We start from the raw sequence: 18,272 nt of genomic DNA on the forward strand, positions 1-18,272 counted from the left end.
AGCATTGCCAATTCTGTCGAGACGGGGGAAAGAGTGAGGTAATGTTTCACAAAATAATAGTAGAACAGTAACATTTTAGCAATGCATTTATTTATTACAATATGTGGACCATGTAGCCAGATCTCACCCTTACAAATAGTTTGAGCAAACAGTGAAATCGGCATATAGAGAGAAACATCATTGGCACAAGTTATTTTAAATTCCAATAAGATTATAAATAAATTATAGTGAAGTCTATTGTAGACATACTCTTTTGTGTAGCTATATGAATAAGCAGCAGATGGCGCTAAAGTACTGTTTAAAAAGGTTTCGGCTCTGAGTTTGTGTGAGAAGAGGTCACACAGTCCGTGCTCTGTTACACATATAGCAGTGTCCCCTCCCTAGGAAGGTAAGCATGTCGAAACAGCTAAAGGCCGTGAGACTGAGGAATACCTCGTTAATGTTCTGCAGGTCAAGGTGTCCCAGGTAGTACATCCTGAACATGTGATAGGGGACAAAACACACCAGCAGCACCAAAGCAAAACACAGGCTCTTCAGCTGAGCCCAGAACTCCTGGTGAGACATGCAGTCTCGCCCATACTTCCTGGTCAGAAGGACCATGACATGACACTGCAGTGCCGTCAGCACACAGGCCACAATGATGATCACAGAGCTCATGATGTAGTTCAGCACCCTGGCAACAGTGTGTTTTTCCAGGTGGTTGCCGAACTGGAAACAGTGGGAGTAATTGTCGGACATTGTGTTTGTCTTGTTGTTGGTGGTGTTATTGTGGACGTCCTTGCCGTATTTGTAATAAAGGATGGGGGGGATGACCATAAACATCACTGTCCACACTGCCACACTGGCGCCAAAAGCATGCAACTTCCTGGAGAAGAGAGGAGACCCTTAGTGATTTTGTGAGGAACAGATATTTGCCTTTCCCATCCCCCATGCCATGCCACACATTGAGAGACACCTCTCTACCTCTACAACATAGTTAACTACCATTATAAACTGGGTGGTTCAAGCCCTGAATGCTGATTGGCTGACAGCTGTGGTATATCCAACCATATACCACGGGTATGACAAAACATTTATTTTTACTGCTCAAATTACATTGGTAAACAGGTTATAATAGCAATAAGGCATCTCAGGGGTTTGTGGATTATGGCCAATATACAATATAATACGTGTGCTATATAGCCTGTGGAACACACTGTTAACTACCTGTAGAACACGGTTAACTACCTGTAGACCATGGTTAAGTTAACTACCTGTAGACCATGGTTAAGTTAATTACCTGTAGACCATGGTTAATTACCTGTAGACCACGGTTAAGTTAACTACCTGTAGACCATGGTTAAGTTAATTACCTGTAGACCATGGTTAAGTTAACTACCTGTAGACCATGGTTAAGTTAACTACCTGTAGACCATGGTTAAGTTAATTACCTGTAGACCACGGTTAAGTTAATTACCTGTAGACCACGGTTAAGTTAATTACCTGTAGACCACGGTTAAGTTAATTACCTGTAGACCATGGTTAAGTTAATTACCTGTAGACCACGGTTAAGTTAACTACCTGTAGACCACGGTTAAGTTAATTACCTGTAGACCACGGTTAAGTTAATTACCTGTAGACCATGGTTAAGTTAATTACCTGTAGACCACGGTTAAGTTAATTACCTGTAGACCACGGTTAAGTTAATTACCTGTAGACCATGGTTAAGTTAATTACCTGTAGACCACGGTTAAGTTAACTACCTGTAGACCACGGTTAAGTTAATTACCTGTAGACCACGGTTAAGTTAACTACCTGTAGACCATGGTTAAGTTAATTACCTGTAGACCATGGTTAAGTTCATTACCTGTAGACCATGGTTAAGTTAACTACCTGTAGACCACGGTTAAGTTAATTACCTGTAGACCATGGTTAAGTTAATTACCTGTAGACCACGGTTAAGTTAATTACCTGTAGACCACGGTTAATTACCTGTAGACCACGGTTAAGTTAATTACCTGTAGACCACGGTTAAGTTAATTACCTGTAGACCATGGTTAAGTTAATTACCTGTAGACCACGGTTAAGTTCATTACCTGTAGACCACGGTTAAGTTAATTACCTGTAGACCACGGTTAAGTTAATTACCTGTAGACCACGGTTAAGTTAATTACCTGTAGACCATGGTTAAGTTAATTACCTGTAGACCACGGTTAAGTTAATTACCTGTAGACCATGGTTAAGTTAATTACCTGTAGACCACGGTTAATTACCTGTAGACCACGGTTAAGTTAATTACCTGTAGACCACGGTTAAGTTAATTACCTGTAGACCACGGTTAAGTTAATTACCTGTAGACCACGGTTAAGTTAATTACCTGTAGAACACGGTTAAGTTAATTACCTGTAGACCACGGTTAAGTTAATTACCTGTAGACCACGGTTAAGTTAATTACCTGTAGACCACGGTTAAGTTAATTACCTGTAGACCACTGTTAAGTTAATTACCTGTAGACCACGGTTAAGTTAATTACCTGTAGAACACGGTTAAGTTAATTACCTGTAGACCACGGTTAAGTTAATTACCTGTAGACCACGGTTAAGTTAATTACCTGTAGACCACGGTTAAGTTAATTACCTGTAGACCACGGTTAAGTTAATTACCTGTAGAACACGGTTAAGTTAATTACCTGTAGACCACGGTTAAGTTAATTACCTGTAGACCACGGTTAAGTTAATTACCTGTAGACCACGGTTAAGTTCATTACCTGTAGACCACGGTTAAGTTAATTACCTGTAGACCACGGTTAAGTTAATTACCTGTAGAACACGGTTAAGTTAATTACCTGTAGACCACGGTTAAGTTCATTACCTGTAGACCACGGTTAAGTTAATTACCTGTAGACCACGGTTAAGTTAATTACCTGTAGACCACGGTTAAGTTAATTACCTGTAGACCACGGTTAAGTTAATTACCTGTAGACCACGGTTAAGTTAATTACCTGTAGACCACGGTTAAGTTAATTACCTGTAGACCACGGTTAAGTTAATTACCTGTAGACCACGGTTAAGTTAATTACCTGTAGACCACGGTTAAGTTAATTACCTGTAGACCACGGTTAAGTTAATTACCTGTAGACCACGGTTAAGTTAATTACCTGTAGACCACGGTTAAGTTAATTACCTGTAGACCACGGTTAAGTTAATTACCTGTAGACCACGGTTAAGTTAATTACCTGTAGACCACGGTTAAGTTAATTACCTGTAGACCACGGTTAAGTTAATTACCTGTAGACCACGGTTAAGTTCATTACCTGTAGACCACGGTTAAGTTAATTACCTGTAGACCACGGTTAAGTTAATTACCTGTAGACCACGGTTAAGTTAATTACCTGTAGACCACGGTTAAGTTAATTACCTGTAGACCACGGTTAAGTTAATTACCTGTAGACCACGGTTAAGTTAATTACCTGTAGACCATGGTTAAGTTAATTACCTGTAGACCACGGTTAAGTTAATTACCTGTAGACCACGGTTAAGTTAATTACCTGTAGACCACGGTTAAGTTAATTACCTGTAGACCACGGTTAAGTTAATTACCTGTAGACCACGGTTAAGTTAATTACCTGTAGACCACGTTAAGGTAATTAACTTAACCGTGGTCTACAGGTAATTAACCGTGGTCTACAGGTAATTAACCGTGGTCTACAGGTAATTAACCGTGGTCTACAGGTAATTAACCGTGGTCTACAGGTAATTAACCGTGGTCTACAGGTAATTAACCGTGGTCTACAGGTAATTAACCGTGGTCTACAGGTAATTAACCGTGGTCTACAGGTAATTAACCGTGGTCCACAGGTAATTAACCGTGGTCTACAGGTAGTTAACCGTGGTCTACAGGTAATTAACCGTGGTCTACAGGTAATTAACCGTGGTCTACAGGTAATTAACCGTGGTCTACAGGTAATTAACCGTGGTCTACAGGTAATTAACCGTGGTCTACAGGTAATTAACCGTGGTCTACAGGTAATTAACTCAACCGTGGTCTACAGGTAATTAACTTAACCGTGGTCTACAGGTAATTAACTTAACCGTGGTCTACAGGTAATTAACTTAACCGTGGTCTACAGGTAGTTAACTTAACCGTGGTCTACAGGTAATTAACTTAACCGTGGTCTACAGGTAATTAACCATGGTCTACAGGTAATTAACCGTGGTCTACAGGTAATTAACCGTGGTCTACAGGTAATTAACCGTGGTCTACAGGTAATTAACCGTGGTCTACAGGTAATTAACCGTGGTCTACAGGTAATTAACTGTGGTCTACAGGTAATTAACTTAACCGTGGTCTACAGGTAATTAACTTAACCGTGGTCTACAGGTAATTAACCGTGGTCTACAGGTAATTAACCGTGGTCTACAGGTAATTAACCGTGGTCTACAGGTAATTAACCGTGGTCTACAGGTAATTAACTTAACCGTGGTCTACAGGTAATTAACTTAACCGTGGTCTACAGGTAGTTAACCGTGGTCTATAGGTAATTAACCTAACCGTGGTCTATAGGTAATTAACCTAACCGTGGTCTATAGGTAATTACCCTAACCGTGGTCTACAGGTAGTTAACTTAACCGTGGTCTACAGGTAATTAACAGCCTGTGGTCTACAGGTCGTTAATCTAACCATGGTCTATAGGTAGTCAACGACCTGTAGACCACGGTTAATTACCCTTAGACCATGGTTAAGTAAATCACCTGTAGACCACGGTTAAGTTAACTACCTGTAGAACACAGAGGGTTAACTACCTGTAGAACACAGAGGGTTAACTACCTGTAGAACACAGAGGGTTAACTACCTGTAGAACACAGAGGGTTAACTTCCTGTAGAACACGGTGAACTACCTTTACAATGAGGTTGACTACCTGTAGAACATGGTTAACTACCTGTAGAACACAGTTAAATTAACTACCTGTAGGACACAGTTAACTATTTGTAGAACGTAGTTAACTTCACTACCTGTAGAACTCGTAGCGATCCTTCTTGCTATGGAACCCCAGCAGTCGTATGACGAGGATGACCACGTAGAAAACAAAAGCCATGTACATGTGCACGTGGATCATGGCACTGACCACCTTACACAGCATCTCCCCCAACTTCCAGTAACCAGCAGCATAGTAGTAGATCCTGAAGGGTACGGTGAGTAGGAACAGGAAGTGGGCCAGGGTGAGGTTGAGCATAGCGATGGTGATGACTGATCGCATGTTGGATTGGAGGATGTGGATCATCAGGGCCAACCCGATGACCCCAATGACCAGGACCAGGCTATAGATGGACAACAGGGTAAGACGTGTGAGGATGGACAGGGTTTCCGGCTCGTCGGACATGGTAGAGTTAGAGGGAACCTGAGACGACAACTTCGCTGGGGGATGGGGAGAAGAGAGAGAGAGATAGAGAACAGAATGCAGTAAAGCAGACACTCTTATCAATTCAAATTAGGAGGGTAAACAACCAACCACACAATATCATTATTGTAGGTATTGACATGATACAGTGGGGCAAAAAAGTTTAGTCAGCCACCAATTCTGCAAGTTCTCCCACTTAAAAAGATGAGAGAGGACTGTAATTTTCATCATAGGTACACTTCAACTATGACAGACAAAATGAGAAAAAAATCCAGAAAATCACGTTGTAGGATTTTTAATGAATTTATTTGCAAATTATGGTGGAAAATAAGTATTATAAAAATAAGTATTATCAGAGCTACAGTAGACCTTTATACAAACAAGCCATTTGCAACACAGGCCCACCATCATTCACTTTGAACTGGACTGTGTGTTTACAGGCAGTAGGACCTGCCATCATTCACTTTGAACTGGACTATGTGTTTACAGTTGGTTACAACAGCGTGACTTTAGATCATTAGAACGCTTTTGTCAAAAATACACCTGAATGGATTTCTGCAAATATGTTACTTTACAGCCGCATCCTCAGAGCATGCGCAGACCAGCTGGCTGGTGTGTTTACAGACGTATTCAATCAATCCTTATCCCAGGCTGCTGTTCCCACATGCTTCAAGAGGGCCACCATTGTCCATGTTCCCAAGAAAGCGAAGGTAACTGAGCTAAACGACTCACTACGTCAGGAAAATAACCTCACACTCAACGTCAACAAAACTAAGGAGATGATTGTGGACTTCAGGAAACAGCAGAGGGAACACCCCCATATCCACATCGATGGAACAGTAGTGGAGACGGTAGTAAGTTTTAAGTTCCTTGGCGTACACATCACAGACAAACTGAATTGGTCCACCCACACAGACATCATTGTGAAGAAGGCGCAGCAGTGCCTCTTCAACCTCAGGAGGCTGAAGAAATTCGGCTTGTCACCAAAAGCACTCACAAACTTCTACAGATGCACAATCGAGAGCATCCTGTCGGGCTGTATCACCGCCTGGTACGGCAACTGCTCCGCCCACAACCGTAAGGCTCTCCAGAGGGTAGTGAGGTCTGCACAACGCATCACCGGGGGTAAACTACCTGCCCTCCTGGACACCTACACCACCCGATGTCACAGGAAGGCCATAAAGATCATCAAGGACAGCAACCACCCGAGCCACTGCCTGTTCACCCCGCTATCATCCAGAAGGCGAGGTCAGTACAGGTGCATCAAAGCTGGGACCGAGAGACTGAAAAACAGCTTCTATCAAGACCATCAGACTGTTAAACAGCCACCACTAACATTGAGTGGCTGCTGCCAACACACTGACTCAACTCCAGCCACTTTAATAATGGGAATTGATGGGAAATTATGTAAAATATATCACTAGCCACTTTAAACAATGCTACCTAATATAATGTTTACATACCCTACATTATTCATCTCATATGTATACGTATATACTGTACTCTATATCATCTACTGCATCCTTATGTAATACATGTATCACTAGCCACTTTAAACAATGCTACCTAATATAATGCATTATTATATTATTATTCATCTTTGTATATTTACTATATCATCTACTGCATCCTTATGTAATACATGTATCACTAGCCACTTTAACTATGCCACTTTGTTTACATATATCCATCTGCACTCAATACCATCTACTGTGTCTTGCCTATGCCGCTCTGTACCATCACTCATTCATATATCTTTATGTACTTATTCTTTATCCCCTTACACTTGTGTCTATAAGGTAGTAGTTTTGGAATTGTTAGCTAGATTACTTGTTGGTTATTACTGCATTGTCGGAACTAGAAGCACAAGCATTTCACTACACTCGCACTAACATCTGCTAACCATGTGTATGTGACAAATACAATTTGATTTGATTTGACTTCCGTCATCATGAAGTGCTTTGAGAGACTAGTCAAGGACCATATCACCTCCACCCTACCTGACACCCTAGACCCACTCCAATTTGCTTACCGCCCAAATAGGTCCACAGACGACGCAATCGCAAACCCATCTGGACAAGAGGAATACCTATGTGAGAATGCTGTTAATTGACTACAGCTCAGCATTTAACACCATAGTACCCTCCAAACTCGTCATCAAGCTCGAGACCCTGGGTCTCGACCCCGCCCTGTGCAACTGGGTACTGGACTTCCAGACGGGCCACCCCCAGTTGGTGAGGGTAGGTAACAACATCTCCACCCCACTGATCCTCAACACTGGGGCCCCACAAGGGTGCGTTCTAAGCCCTCTCCTGTTCTCCCTGTTCACCCACGACTGCGTGGCCATGCACGCCTCCAACTCAATCATCAAGTTTGCGGACGACACTACAGTGGTAGGCTTGATTACCAACAACGACGAGACGGCCTACAGGGAGGAGGTGAGGGCCCTCGGAGTGTGGTGTCAGGAAAATAACCTCACACTCAACATCAACAAAACAAAGGAGATTATTGTGGACTTCAGGAAACAGCAGAGGGAGCACTCCCCTATCCACATCGACGGGACAGTAGTGGAGAGGGTAGTAAATTTTAAGTTCCTCGGCGTACACATTACGGACAAACTGAATTGGTCCACCCACACAGACAGCGTCGTGAAGAAGGTGCAGCATCTTCAACCTCAGGCTGAAGAAATTTGGCTTGTCACCAAAAGCACTCACAAACTTCTACAGATGCACAATCGAGAGCATCCTGTCGGGCTCCGCCCACAACCGTAAGGCTCTCCAGAGGGTAGTGAGGTCTGCACAACGCATCACCGTGGGCAAACTACCTGCCCTCCAGGACACCTACACCACCTGATGTCACAGGAAGGCCATAAAGATCATCAAGGACATCAACCACCCGAGCCACTGCTTGTTCACCCCGCTATCATCCAGAAGACGAGGTCAGTACAGGTGCATCAAAGCAAGGACCGAGAGACTGAAAAACAGCTTCTATCTCAAGGCCATCAGACTGTTAAACAGCCACCACTAACATTGAGTGGCTGCTGCCAACACACTGACTCAACTCCAGCGACTTTTATAATGGAAATTGATGGAAATTGATGTAAAAATAGCACTAGCCACTATAAACAATGCTACTTAATATAATGTTTACATACCCTACATTACTCATCTCATATGTATATGTATATACTGTACTCTATATCATCTACTGCATCTTTATGTAATACATGTATCACTAGCCACTTTAAACTATGCCACTTTGTTTACATACTCATCTCATATGTAGATACTGTACTCGATACCATCTACTGCATCTTGCCTATGCCGTTCTGTACCATCACTCATTCATATATCTTCATGTACATATTCTTTATCCCTTTACACTGTGTATAAGGTAGTAGTTTTGGAATTGTTAGGTTAGATTACTCGTTGGTTATTACTGCATTGTCGGGAACTAGAAGCACAAGCATTTCGCTACACTCGCATTAACATCTGCTAACCATGTGTATGTGACCAATAACATTTGATTTGACTTGACATTTGGGAACATTACAGTTCTATTGATTAAACAACCATGAAAAGGTGTGCTCTCTCTCCCTTAGTTATGCACATCAACAACAAGATTAACAACTAACGCTAACCAGAGCAAGATGAGCTCAAATCTAACAAAGGAACATTAGATAAACCCTCTCAAACTTTTTCAGCTTGTTGGCCGTCAAAATTGCTAAATTGTAGCCTCCTCATCCTTCTGCAGCTTGTCTGACAATGCATTCTTGTCCCAACCAAGCACCCAAGCTAACTGGCTAAAGTTGTCTAGCTTGCTAGCCAGCTACTTCCAGACACAAATGAGAGAACACCTTACTCTGACCATTTTACTCGCCGTAGCAGAGCATGTTATCTAGTGTTCGTGACTAACTATTACATTTTTTTGCCTACGCTTACTGACACCGGTCATATTCAGTAAGTGTTGCACATTCGTAAATTCATCAATTATTCTGTTCTCTGGCACACTCAGACGAGAGTGCTCTGAAATCGGAGTAGATAGACAGAGTGAATTTGCGAACGCAAGAGATATGCTAACTGGATAACAATCGTTCATGTTCTTGCTAGCTAACCAAATGACACCTGCATCTAAAGCTGTGTATAGCCACTGAAAAACTATATGAGGGGAAAACATCAGTCAATCACCCACTCCTCCAATGACATGACATGACATCCTCCTAGCAGCTAGCTAGATAGCTACGGTTAGGCTCCGTGTTTTTAGCTTGCTACATAAATAGATGTGCTAGCCTATTAGCTACATTATGACTGACTTGTGATCATTGCCCTTGCTAGTTTGATTGTATTGACATTCCCAGCCTTAGTTACATTCGTCTGTTTTTGTCCAGAGTATTGAATCATTGAAACTGAAACAGTGCATCCTGAATGGAGGCAGCAGAGAATGTACCAGGCCAGCTGGGATTTACAACCTAATAGTAATATTTGTTGGACTACCAATAAATGTATTGGTGAATTATATTAATCATACATTGAACTGGATCCATCTATTCTGCCAACAATGCCTTAGTGTATGTCATGGAATGTTGACTCAAATATAACCTATGTTTAAAACCTTTATAAAGTTGGTTTTGTAGGATAAACTGGGAATTTTATATTTTTGACTGATATTATGATTGTCTGTTTCATATCCGCTGTCAGTTCCACTTTAAACTTTACGTCACTGGTTACTTTGTACTAAATGTGAAATGTTTTTGCAATGGGAAGTGATAGTTCTACATTTTGATTGGGAAATGCTCAATGGTTGTTTTTTTTTTTGTCTTTTTATGATTGAAACCTACTGGCTTATTATGTCAGAGTTTATGCACTGCTTATCCTTTAACATCATGCTGTGTGTGACTGCTGTCTTTCCATCGGCCCTATGTATTGATGCCTGGAGAAGGTGGTATAGTCTAATTTTGTCAAAAAGTTCCCAAACTGCCCACCCAGTGAAGGAAAGGTGCCCTGTGTGGATGCCCCGTGATACAAACAGGCATGATGACAATTGCACATCACAAGTAGCCTACGAACCAACACTTCGGACTAAACTTTTCAATACCTGGTTTACACACCCATTGTTGCCTTAGTTAACATTAACATTTACTGGTAGATATCATACGTTGAAACGTCTTTCCTACCCACCGGGCTACCGATGTCGTTCTTCTGTGAGCTGCTCCATGCCAAAACCAGTTGAGAGCTGCACACTCTTGCTGTCTGCAGATGATATTCCGCTGTAACTAGGCTATGTGTTCAGCGCACATGCATGTGAATATATTTCACGGGCTTTGCGGGCTTTGCGATTGTGTTGGCTACTGCATGATTTCTCTATTGTAGTACGTAATTGATAAGTCATATACCTCCACTACACTACTTTGATACTCAACAGTAGGGATTAAGAAGTGAGTATAAGCAATGCCCGCTGAAAAAAAAGTGTGTATACCCTCCACTACACCACTGGCCTGTGTATACCCTCCACTACACCACTGGCCCTTTGTGTTTTACAAAAAGTGACCTCTCTTACATGAGTGCGCTGGTATTATGGTTGCTGTCCTTTCAGAATCACCAACCTGTCACACACTGAAGGTCCAATAGGTTCACCACTGTACTAACCTGTCACACACTGAAGACCTATAGGTTCACCACTGTACTAACCTGTCACACTGAAGACCTATAGGTTCACCACTGTACTAACCTGTCACACACTGAAGACCTATAGGTTCACCACTGTACTAACCTGTCACACTGAAGACCTATAGGTTCACCACTGTACTAACCTGTCACACTGAAGACCTATAGGTTCACCACTGTACTAACCTGTCACACTGAAGACCTATAGGTTCACCACTGTACTAACCTGTCACACTGAAGACCTATAGGTTCACCACTGTACTAACCTGTCACACTGAAGGCCTAGAGGTTCACCACTGTACTAACCTGTCACACTGAAGGCCTATAGGTTCACCACAGTACTAACCTGTCACACTGAAGGTCTATAGGTTCACCACAGTACTAACCTGTCACACTGAAGACCTATAGGTTCACCACTGTACTAACCTGTCACACACTGAAGACCTATAGGTTCACCACTGTACTAACCTGTCACACACTGAAGACCTATAGGTTCACCACTGTACTAACCTGTCACACTGAAGACCTATAGGTTCACCACTGTACTAACCTGTCACACTGAAGGTCCAATAGGTTCACCACTGTACTAACCTGTCACACACTGAAGACCTATAGGTTCACCACTGTACTAACCTGTCACACACTGAAGACCTATAGGTTCACCACTGTACTAACCTGTCACACACTGAAGGTCTATAGGTTAACCACTGTATTAACCTGTCACACACTGAAGGTCTATAGGTTCACCACTGTACTAACCTGTCACACACTGAAGGTCTATAGGTTCACCACTGTACTAACCTGTCACACACTGAAGGTCTATAGGTTAACCACTGTACTAACCTGTCACACACTGAAGGTCTATAGGTTAACCACTGTACTAACCTGTCACACACTGAAGGTCTATAGGTTCACCACTGTACTAACCTGTCACACACTGAAAGTCTATAGGTTCAGCACTGCGCAAACATGTCTATAATAGATATAAAGGCTGTTAAGATACTAATGTTTCAAGAAAGGAGTGTATATATTTGGCCTGGCGAAGCGGTTTTATGCTCTGACTGAAAGGAAGCTGATAATTCTGAGTTTTTACTCTGCTGGTTTTGGCTGGTCTCGGGAAGAAATTACCAGTCCTCACTGTCCAAGACCGAGTACAAATGTATCCAACACTGAGACACTCAATGTGGTCTCGGGTACTACAGCCCTGCATTATATACATACTGTCGGTCACAGTGGACACATATTGTAATACAGTGAGTGATTGTACCTGTCCATATCTACTGGGAGTGACAAAAGAATGAAAATTCAACTATTAGGAAAACAACCCATGTGCAACACAATCCTCACAACCTTAAAATCTATCAAGTAAGTCTCATGTCATTACAGAAGTCTTAAGTTCTGAAAAATTACAATAGAATATATAGCAATATCAAAACATTCTGTAGACCTACCTTCTGATGGATCAGGTAAAAACTTTCCACAGAGAAGGAAATCAGGGTGGTCTGAGTGTCAGGAAGTTTTTGTGAGTGTCAGGGCATACAGTATGTGTGTGAGAGAGAGTGTGACCGATGCACCACCCTTACCAGAGCTGCTTTACCACCCCCTTCTCTTTGTAAAAAAGCACAGTGCGTTTGACATGTCCTTTTCACATACTGTCTGCAGAGTCAGAAGCACACAACGCCACATTCACGAGAAGGGATTACACATATGGCAGCTCAGCCACAGAGCTGTCAACTTCCTCTGACCGGCTCTATGCACCCACACTGACAGAGAGAGAGAGAACACTTCCTGTCTTTCTCTGGGAGGACTCTATATTAAAGTCTTTCTATAGGCCTTAGGGTTTACAAAGGCTGTGAGCAGCTCCATACATCATTATTCAGCCTCATAAAATAGAATGTGTATGAAGTGTGTGTAATCCATGTGGTGAGAGACCAGGCTGTTCAACAGAACTGAAACAGGATGTGGTGAAAATTGAGAGATATTCTCAGACGTGCCAAATTAGCCAATACTTCTCTTCCAGTAAACAAAATCATCACTCCATCATTGTTCTCAGAAAGAGCTGAAATACACCCACCGGCCATCTTATTAGGTACACTACCCCGTACACAAAATTGGATCAGTCCTACAGACAGTGAGTCACATGACTTGCTATATAAAGCAGGCATTGAGGCATTCAGTTGCGGTTTGATTGAACGTTAGAATGGGCGAAATTAGTGACCTAAGCGACTTTGAGCGTAATGTGATCATCGGTGTCAAGTGCCGGATCAAGTATCTCAGAAATGGCCACCCTCCTGGGCTTTTCACAAACGACAGTGTAGAGGGTTTACAGAGAATGGTACAACAAACAAGAAATATCCAGTCAGCGGCTGTCCTGTAGGCGAAAACAGCTCATTGACGAAAGAGGTTGAAGGAGAATGGAAAGAATCGTGCAAGCTAACAGGCGGGCCACACACAGACAAATAATGGCGCAGTACAACAGTGGTGTGCAGAACGGCTTCTAGGAACGCACAAATTGTTGATCCTTGTCTTAGATGGGCAATTGCAGCAGACGACCACACCAGGTTCCACTCCTATCAGCTAAAAATAAGAAGAAGCGTCTCCAGTGGGCACACGGTCGCCGACACTCTTATGTCAAGTGTTATTGAAGTGTTGTGGTTGCAGGTTCACATGGCACATCTAAAGCCTTTTTTTGCTATAGGCCACCAAGTGCTAACAGTCCGTATCTAGATAGCACTTGGTGGGCTATAGCAAAACTAACAGTCCGTATCTAGATAGCACTTGGTGGGCTATAGCAAAACTAACAGTCCTATCTAGATACGGACTGTTAGCACTTGGTAGCCTATAGCAAAACTATCTAGATACGGACTGTTAGCACTTGGTGCTATAGGCCACCAAGAGCTAACAGTCCGTATCTAGATAATTTTTGCTATAGGCCACCAAGTGCTAACAGTCCGTATCTAGATAGTATGTTTTAAATGCTTGATAGTGTGTGTGATGTAAACAGAGAGGTCTACTTTCTTGGGGACCTGAATATTTACTGGTTTTCATCGGTTCAAGGTGAAGCTTCTCACTGTAACCAGTGCCTGTAATCTGGTTTGGGATATTAATCAACCAAGATACTCCACATGTATTGATCACATTTTTACTAATACTGTAGAAATTTGTTCTAAAGCTGTATCCGTACCCATTGGATGCAGTGATCACAATATAGTGGCTATATCCAGGAAAGACAAAATTCCAAAAGCTGGGCCTAAAATAGTGTTTAAGAGATCATACAGAAGATTTTGCTGTGTCTCTTATGTGGATGATGTTAAAAATATTTGTTGGTCTGATATGATTCATAAGGATCATGCAGACACTGCACTTCATGAATTTATGAAATTGCTTCTTCCAATTATTGATAAACATGCACCTGTTAAGAAACGGACTGTTAGAACTGTTAAGGCTCCATGGCTTGATGAAGAATTGAAAAACTGAAGAAATATAATAAGGCTGTAACGTAACAAAATGTGTAAAAAGTGAAGGGGATTGAATACTTTCCGAAGGCACTGTAGGTCTGGCTGACATACTGCAAATTGAGAAATTATCTGACTAAACTCTGTGACTAAACTGTATTATGAAGCCAAGATCAGTGATATAAAGAATGATGGAAAAAACTTGAGTACTTTAAATGAAATGATGGGCAGAAAGACATTCAACTCAATAGGCTCTAGTTTTATCTTATCGTGATTTTTGTCCAGTCATATTTATTTATTTTTTATTTCACCTTTATTTAACCAGGTTGGCTAGTTGAGAACAAGTTCTCATTTGCAACTGCGACCTGGCCAAGATAAAGCATAGCAGTGTGAACAGACAACACAGAGTTACACATGGAGTAAACAATTAACAAGTCAATAACACAGTAGGGAAAAAAAGGGGGAGTCTATATACATTGTGTGCAAAAGGCATGAGGTAGGCAAATAATTACAATTTTGCAGATTAACATTGGAGTGATAAATGATCAGATGGTCATGTACAGGTAGAGATATTGGTGTGCAAAAGAGCAGAAAAGTAAATAAATAAAAAGTGTATGGGGATGAGATAGGTAAAAATGTGTTGGCTATTTGCCGATAGACTATGTACAGCTGCAGCGATCGGTTAGCTGCTCAGATAGCAGATGTTTGAAGTTGGTGAGGGAGATAAAAGTCTCCAGCTTCAGCGATTTTTGCAATTCGTTCCAGTCACAGGCAGCAGAGAACTGGAACGAAAGGTGGCCAAATGAGGTGTTGGCTTTAGGGATGATCAGTGAGATACACCTGCTGGAGTGCGTGCTACGGATGGGTGTTGCCATCGTGACCAGTGAACTGAGATAAGGCGGAGCTTTACCTAGCATGGACTTGTAGATGACCTGGAGCCAGTGGGTCTGGCGATGAATATGTAGCGAGGGCCAGCCGACTAGAGCATACAAGTTGCAGTGGTGGGTGGTATAAGGTGCTTTAGTGACAAAACGGATGGCACTGTGATAAACTGCATCCAGTTTGCTGAGTAGAGTGTTGGAAGCAATTTTGTAGATGACATCGCCGAAGTCGAGGATCGGTAGGATAGTCAGTTTTACTAGGGTAAGTTTGGCGGCATGAGTGAAGGAGGCTTTGTTGCGGAATAGAAAGCCGACTCTTGATTTGATTTTCGAATGGAGATGTTTGATATGAGTCTGGAAGGAGAGTTTACAGTCTAGCCAGACACCTAGGTACTTATAGATGTCCACATATTCAAGGTTGGAACCATCCAGGGTGGTGATGCTGGTCAGGCGTGCGGGTGCAGGCAGCGAACGGTTGAAAAGCATGCATTTGGCCAAGTGCTGCAAAGACCTAGTTAAGCTGCAGCTCGTCCAGAACACAGCGGCACGTCTTCCTGTTCATTGTAATCAGAGGGCTAATATTAATACTATGCATGCCAGTCTTTCTTGGCTAAGAGTTGAGGAAAGACTGTGACTGTGTCTCTTCTTGTTTTATAAGAAACATTAATGTATTGGAAATTCCTAATTGTTTGTGTAGTCAACTTACACACAACACTGACACTTACCCCACCAGACATGCCACCAGGGGTCTTTTCACAGTCCCCAGAACAAATTCAAAGCAATGTACACTATTATAAAGAGCCATAAGTGCATGGAACTCCCTTCCATCTTATATAGTGCAAGTGAACAGCAAACCTGGTTTCAAAAAACAAATAAAAGTACCTCATGGCACAACACCTCTCCCCAATGTGACCTACTTGTTGTGTGTATGTACTGACATGTATGTGGAACTGATAGATGTACACGATACATGTTAATGTTTTTAAAAGTATGTAAATTGTAAAGTCTTTTGTCCGTAATGTATTTTCCGTTATACGTCGGACCCCAGTAAGACTAGCTGTCGTCATTGGCGTCGGCTACTGGGGATCCTAACATTTGAGGAGTGGAGTAACAATCTGCAGCAACTGCCTGATGCCATTGCGTCAGCATGGACCAACGTCCTTGTGGGAACATTTCCGACACCTTGTAGAATGCCCCAAAGAATTCAGGCTGTTCTGGGGGCAAAGGGGGTCGGATCCGGTACTAGATGGGTGTACCTAATAAACTGGCTGCTGAGTGTAGTAGTGCCAAAGAAGATAAGATCATGTACAACCATTCTTGGAGGAAACAGAAGTTAACTGAAAGATGTCTATTGTTGATGATGGTGTTAAAATAGGTCTTGCCTCTGGATTAATGTACAGTAGAAACACTACAGGACAACGCACTGGCAGTAAATTGGTTTTATGCATGTCAACATCAGAAGCCTCCTCCCTAAGTTTGTTTTACTCACTGCTTTAGCACACTCTGCTAACCCTGATGTCCTTGCCGTGTCTGAATCCTGGCTCAGGAAGGCCACCAAAAATTCAGAGATTTCCATACCCAACTATAACATCTTCCGTCAAGATAGAACTGCCAAAGGGGGCGGAGTCGCAGTCTACTGCAGAGATAGCCTGCAAAGTAATGTCATACTTTCCAGGTCCATACCCAAACAGTTTGAACTACTAATTTTGAAAATTACTCTCTCCAGAAACAAGTCTCTCACTGTTGCCGCCTGCTACCGACCCCCGTCAGCTCCCAGCTGTGCCCTGGACACCATTTGTGAATTGATCGCCCCCATCTAGCTTCAGAGTTTGTTCTGTTAGGTGACCTAAACTGGGATATGCTTAACACCCCGGCAGTCCTACAATCTAAGCTAGATGCCCTCAATCTCACGCAAATCATCAAGGAACCCACCAGGTACAACCCTAACTCTGTAAACAAGGGCACCCTCATAGACGTCATCCTGACCAACTGGCCCTCCAAATATTCCTCCGCTGTCTTCAACCAGGATCTCAGCGATCACTGCCTCATCGCCTGTATCCGCCACGGAGCCGCAGTCAAACGACCACCCCTCATCACTGTCAAACGCTCCCTAAAACACTTCTGTGAGCAGGCCTTTCTAATCGACCTGGCCCGTGTATCCTGGAAGGACATTGACCTCATCCCGTCAGTTGAGGATGCCTGGTCATTCTTTAAAAGTAACTTCCTCACCATTTTGGATAAGCATGCTCCGTTCAAAAAATGCAGAACCAAGAACAGATACAGCCCTTGGTTCACTCCAGACCTGACTGCCCTCGACCAGCACAAAAACATCCTGTGGCGGACTGCAATAGCATCGAATAGCCCCCGTGATATGCAACTGTTCAGGGAAGTCAGGAACCAATACACGCAGTCAGTCAGGAAAGCTAAGGCCAGCTTCTTCAGGCAGAAGTTTGCATCCTGTAGCTCCAACTCCAAAAGTTCTGGGACACTGAAGTCCATGGAGAACAAGAGCACCTCCTCCCAGCTGCCCACTGCACTGAGGCTAGGAAACACGGTCTCCACCGATAAATCCATGATTATCGAAAACTTCAATAAGCACTTCTCAACGGCTGGCCATGCCTTCCGCCTGGCTACTCCAAACTCGGCCAACAGCTCCGCCCCCGTAGTTCCTCACCCAAGCCTCTCCAGGTTCTCCTTTACCCAAATCCAGATAGCAGATGTTCTGAAAGAGCTGCAAAACCTGGACCCGTACAAATCAGCTGGGCTTGACAATCTGGACCCGCTATTTCTGAAACTATCTGCCGCCATTGTCGCAACCCCTATTACCAGCCTGTTCAACCTCTCTTTCATATCGTCTGAGATCCCCAAGGATTGGAAAGCTGCCGCAGTCATCCC

General features: G+C 42.8%; 1 protein-coding gene across 1 annotated transcript; it reads right to left on the minus strand.

Moving 5' to 3' along the window:
• Positions 1 to 68: 68 nt before the first annotated feature.
• LOC118374583 (probable G-protein coupled receptor 141) lies at positions 69 to 12,743 on the minus strand. Its single transcript, XM_035761034.2, has 3 exons — positions 12,493 to 12,743; positions 4,993 to 5,395; positions 69 to 865 (listed from the first exon to the last, which is right to left on the minus strand). Exons 2-3 carry the CDS (start codon positions 5,358 to 5,360, stop codon positions 337 to 339), a joined length of 897 nt encoding a protein of 298 aa, XP_035616927.1. The 5' UTR covers positions 5,361 to 5,395; positions 12,493 to 12,743; the 3' UTR covers positions 69 to 336.
• Positions 12,744 to 18,272: the final 5,529 nt, after the last annotated feature.

This window comes from Oncorhynchus keta, chromosome 28 (assembly GCF_023373465.1).
Source record: "Oncorhynchus keta strain PuntledgeMale-10-30-2019 chromosome 28, Oket_V2, whole genome shotgun sequence".
Taxonomy (NCBI): domain Eukaryota; kingdom Metazoa; phylum Chordata; class Actinopteri; order Salmoniformes; family Salmonidae; genus Oncorhynchus; species Oncorhynchus keta.

Excerpts from the sequence above, each read along its gene's own strand:
- LOC118374583 (XM_035761034.2), bottom strand. The coding sequence starts at position 5,360 with ATGTCCGACGAGCCGGAAACCCTGTCCATCCTCACACGTCTTACCCTG. Across the intron at positions 866-4,992 it reads GATCGCTACGAGTTCTACAG|GAAGTTGCATGCTTTTGGCG; the intron begins GTAGTGAAGTTA and ends TCTCTTCTCCAG.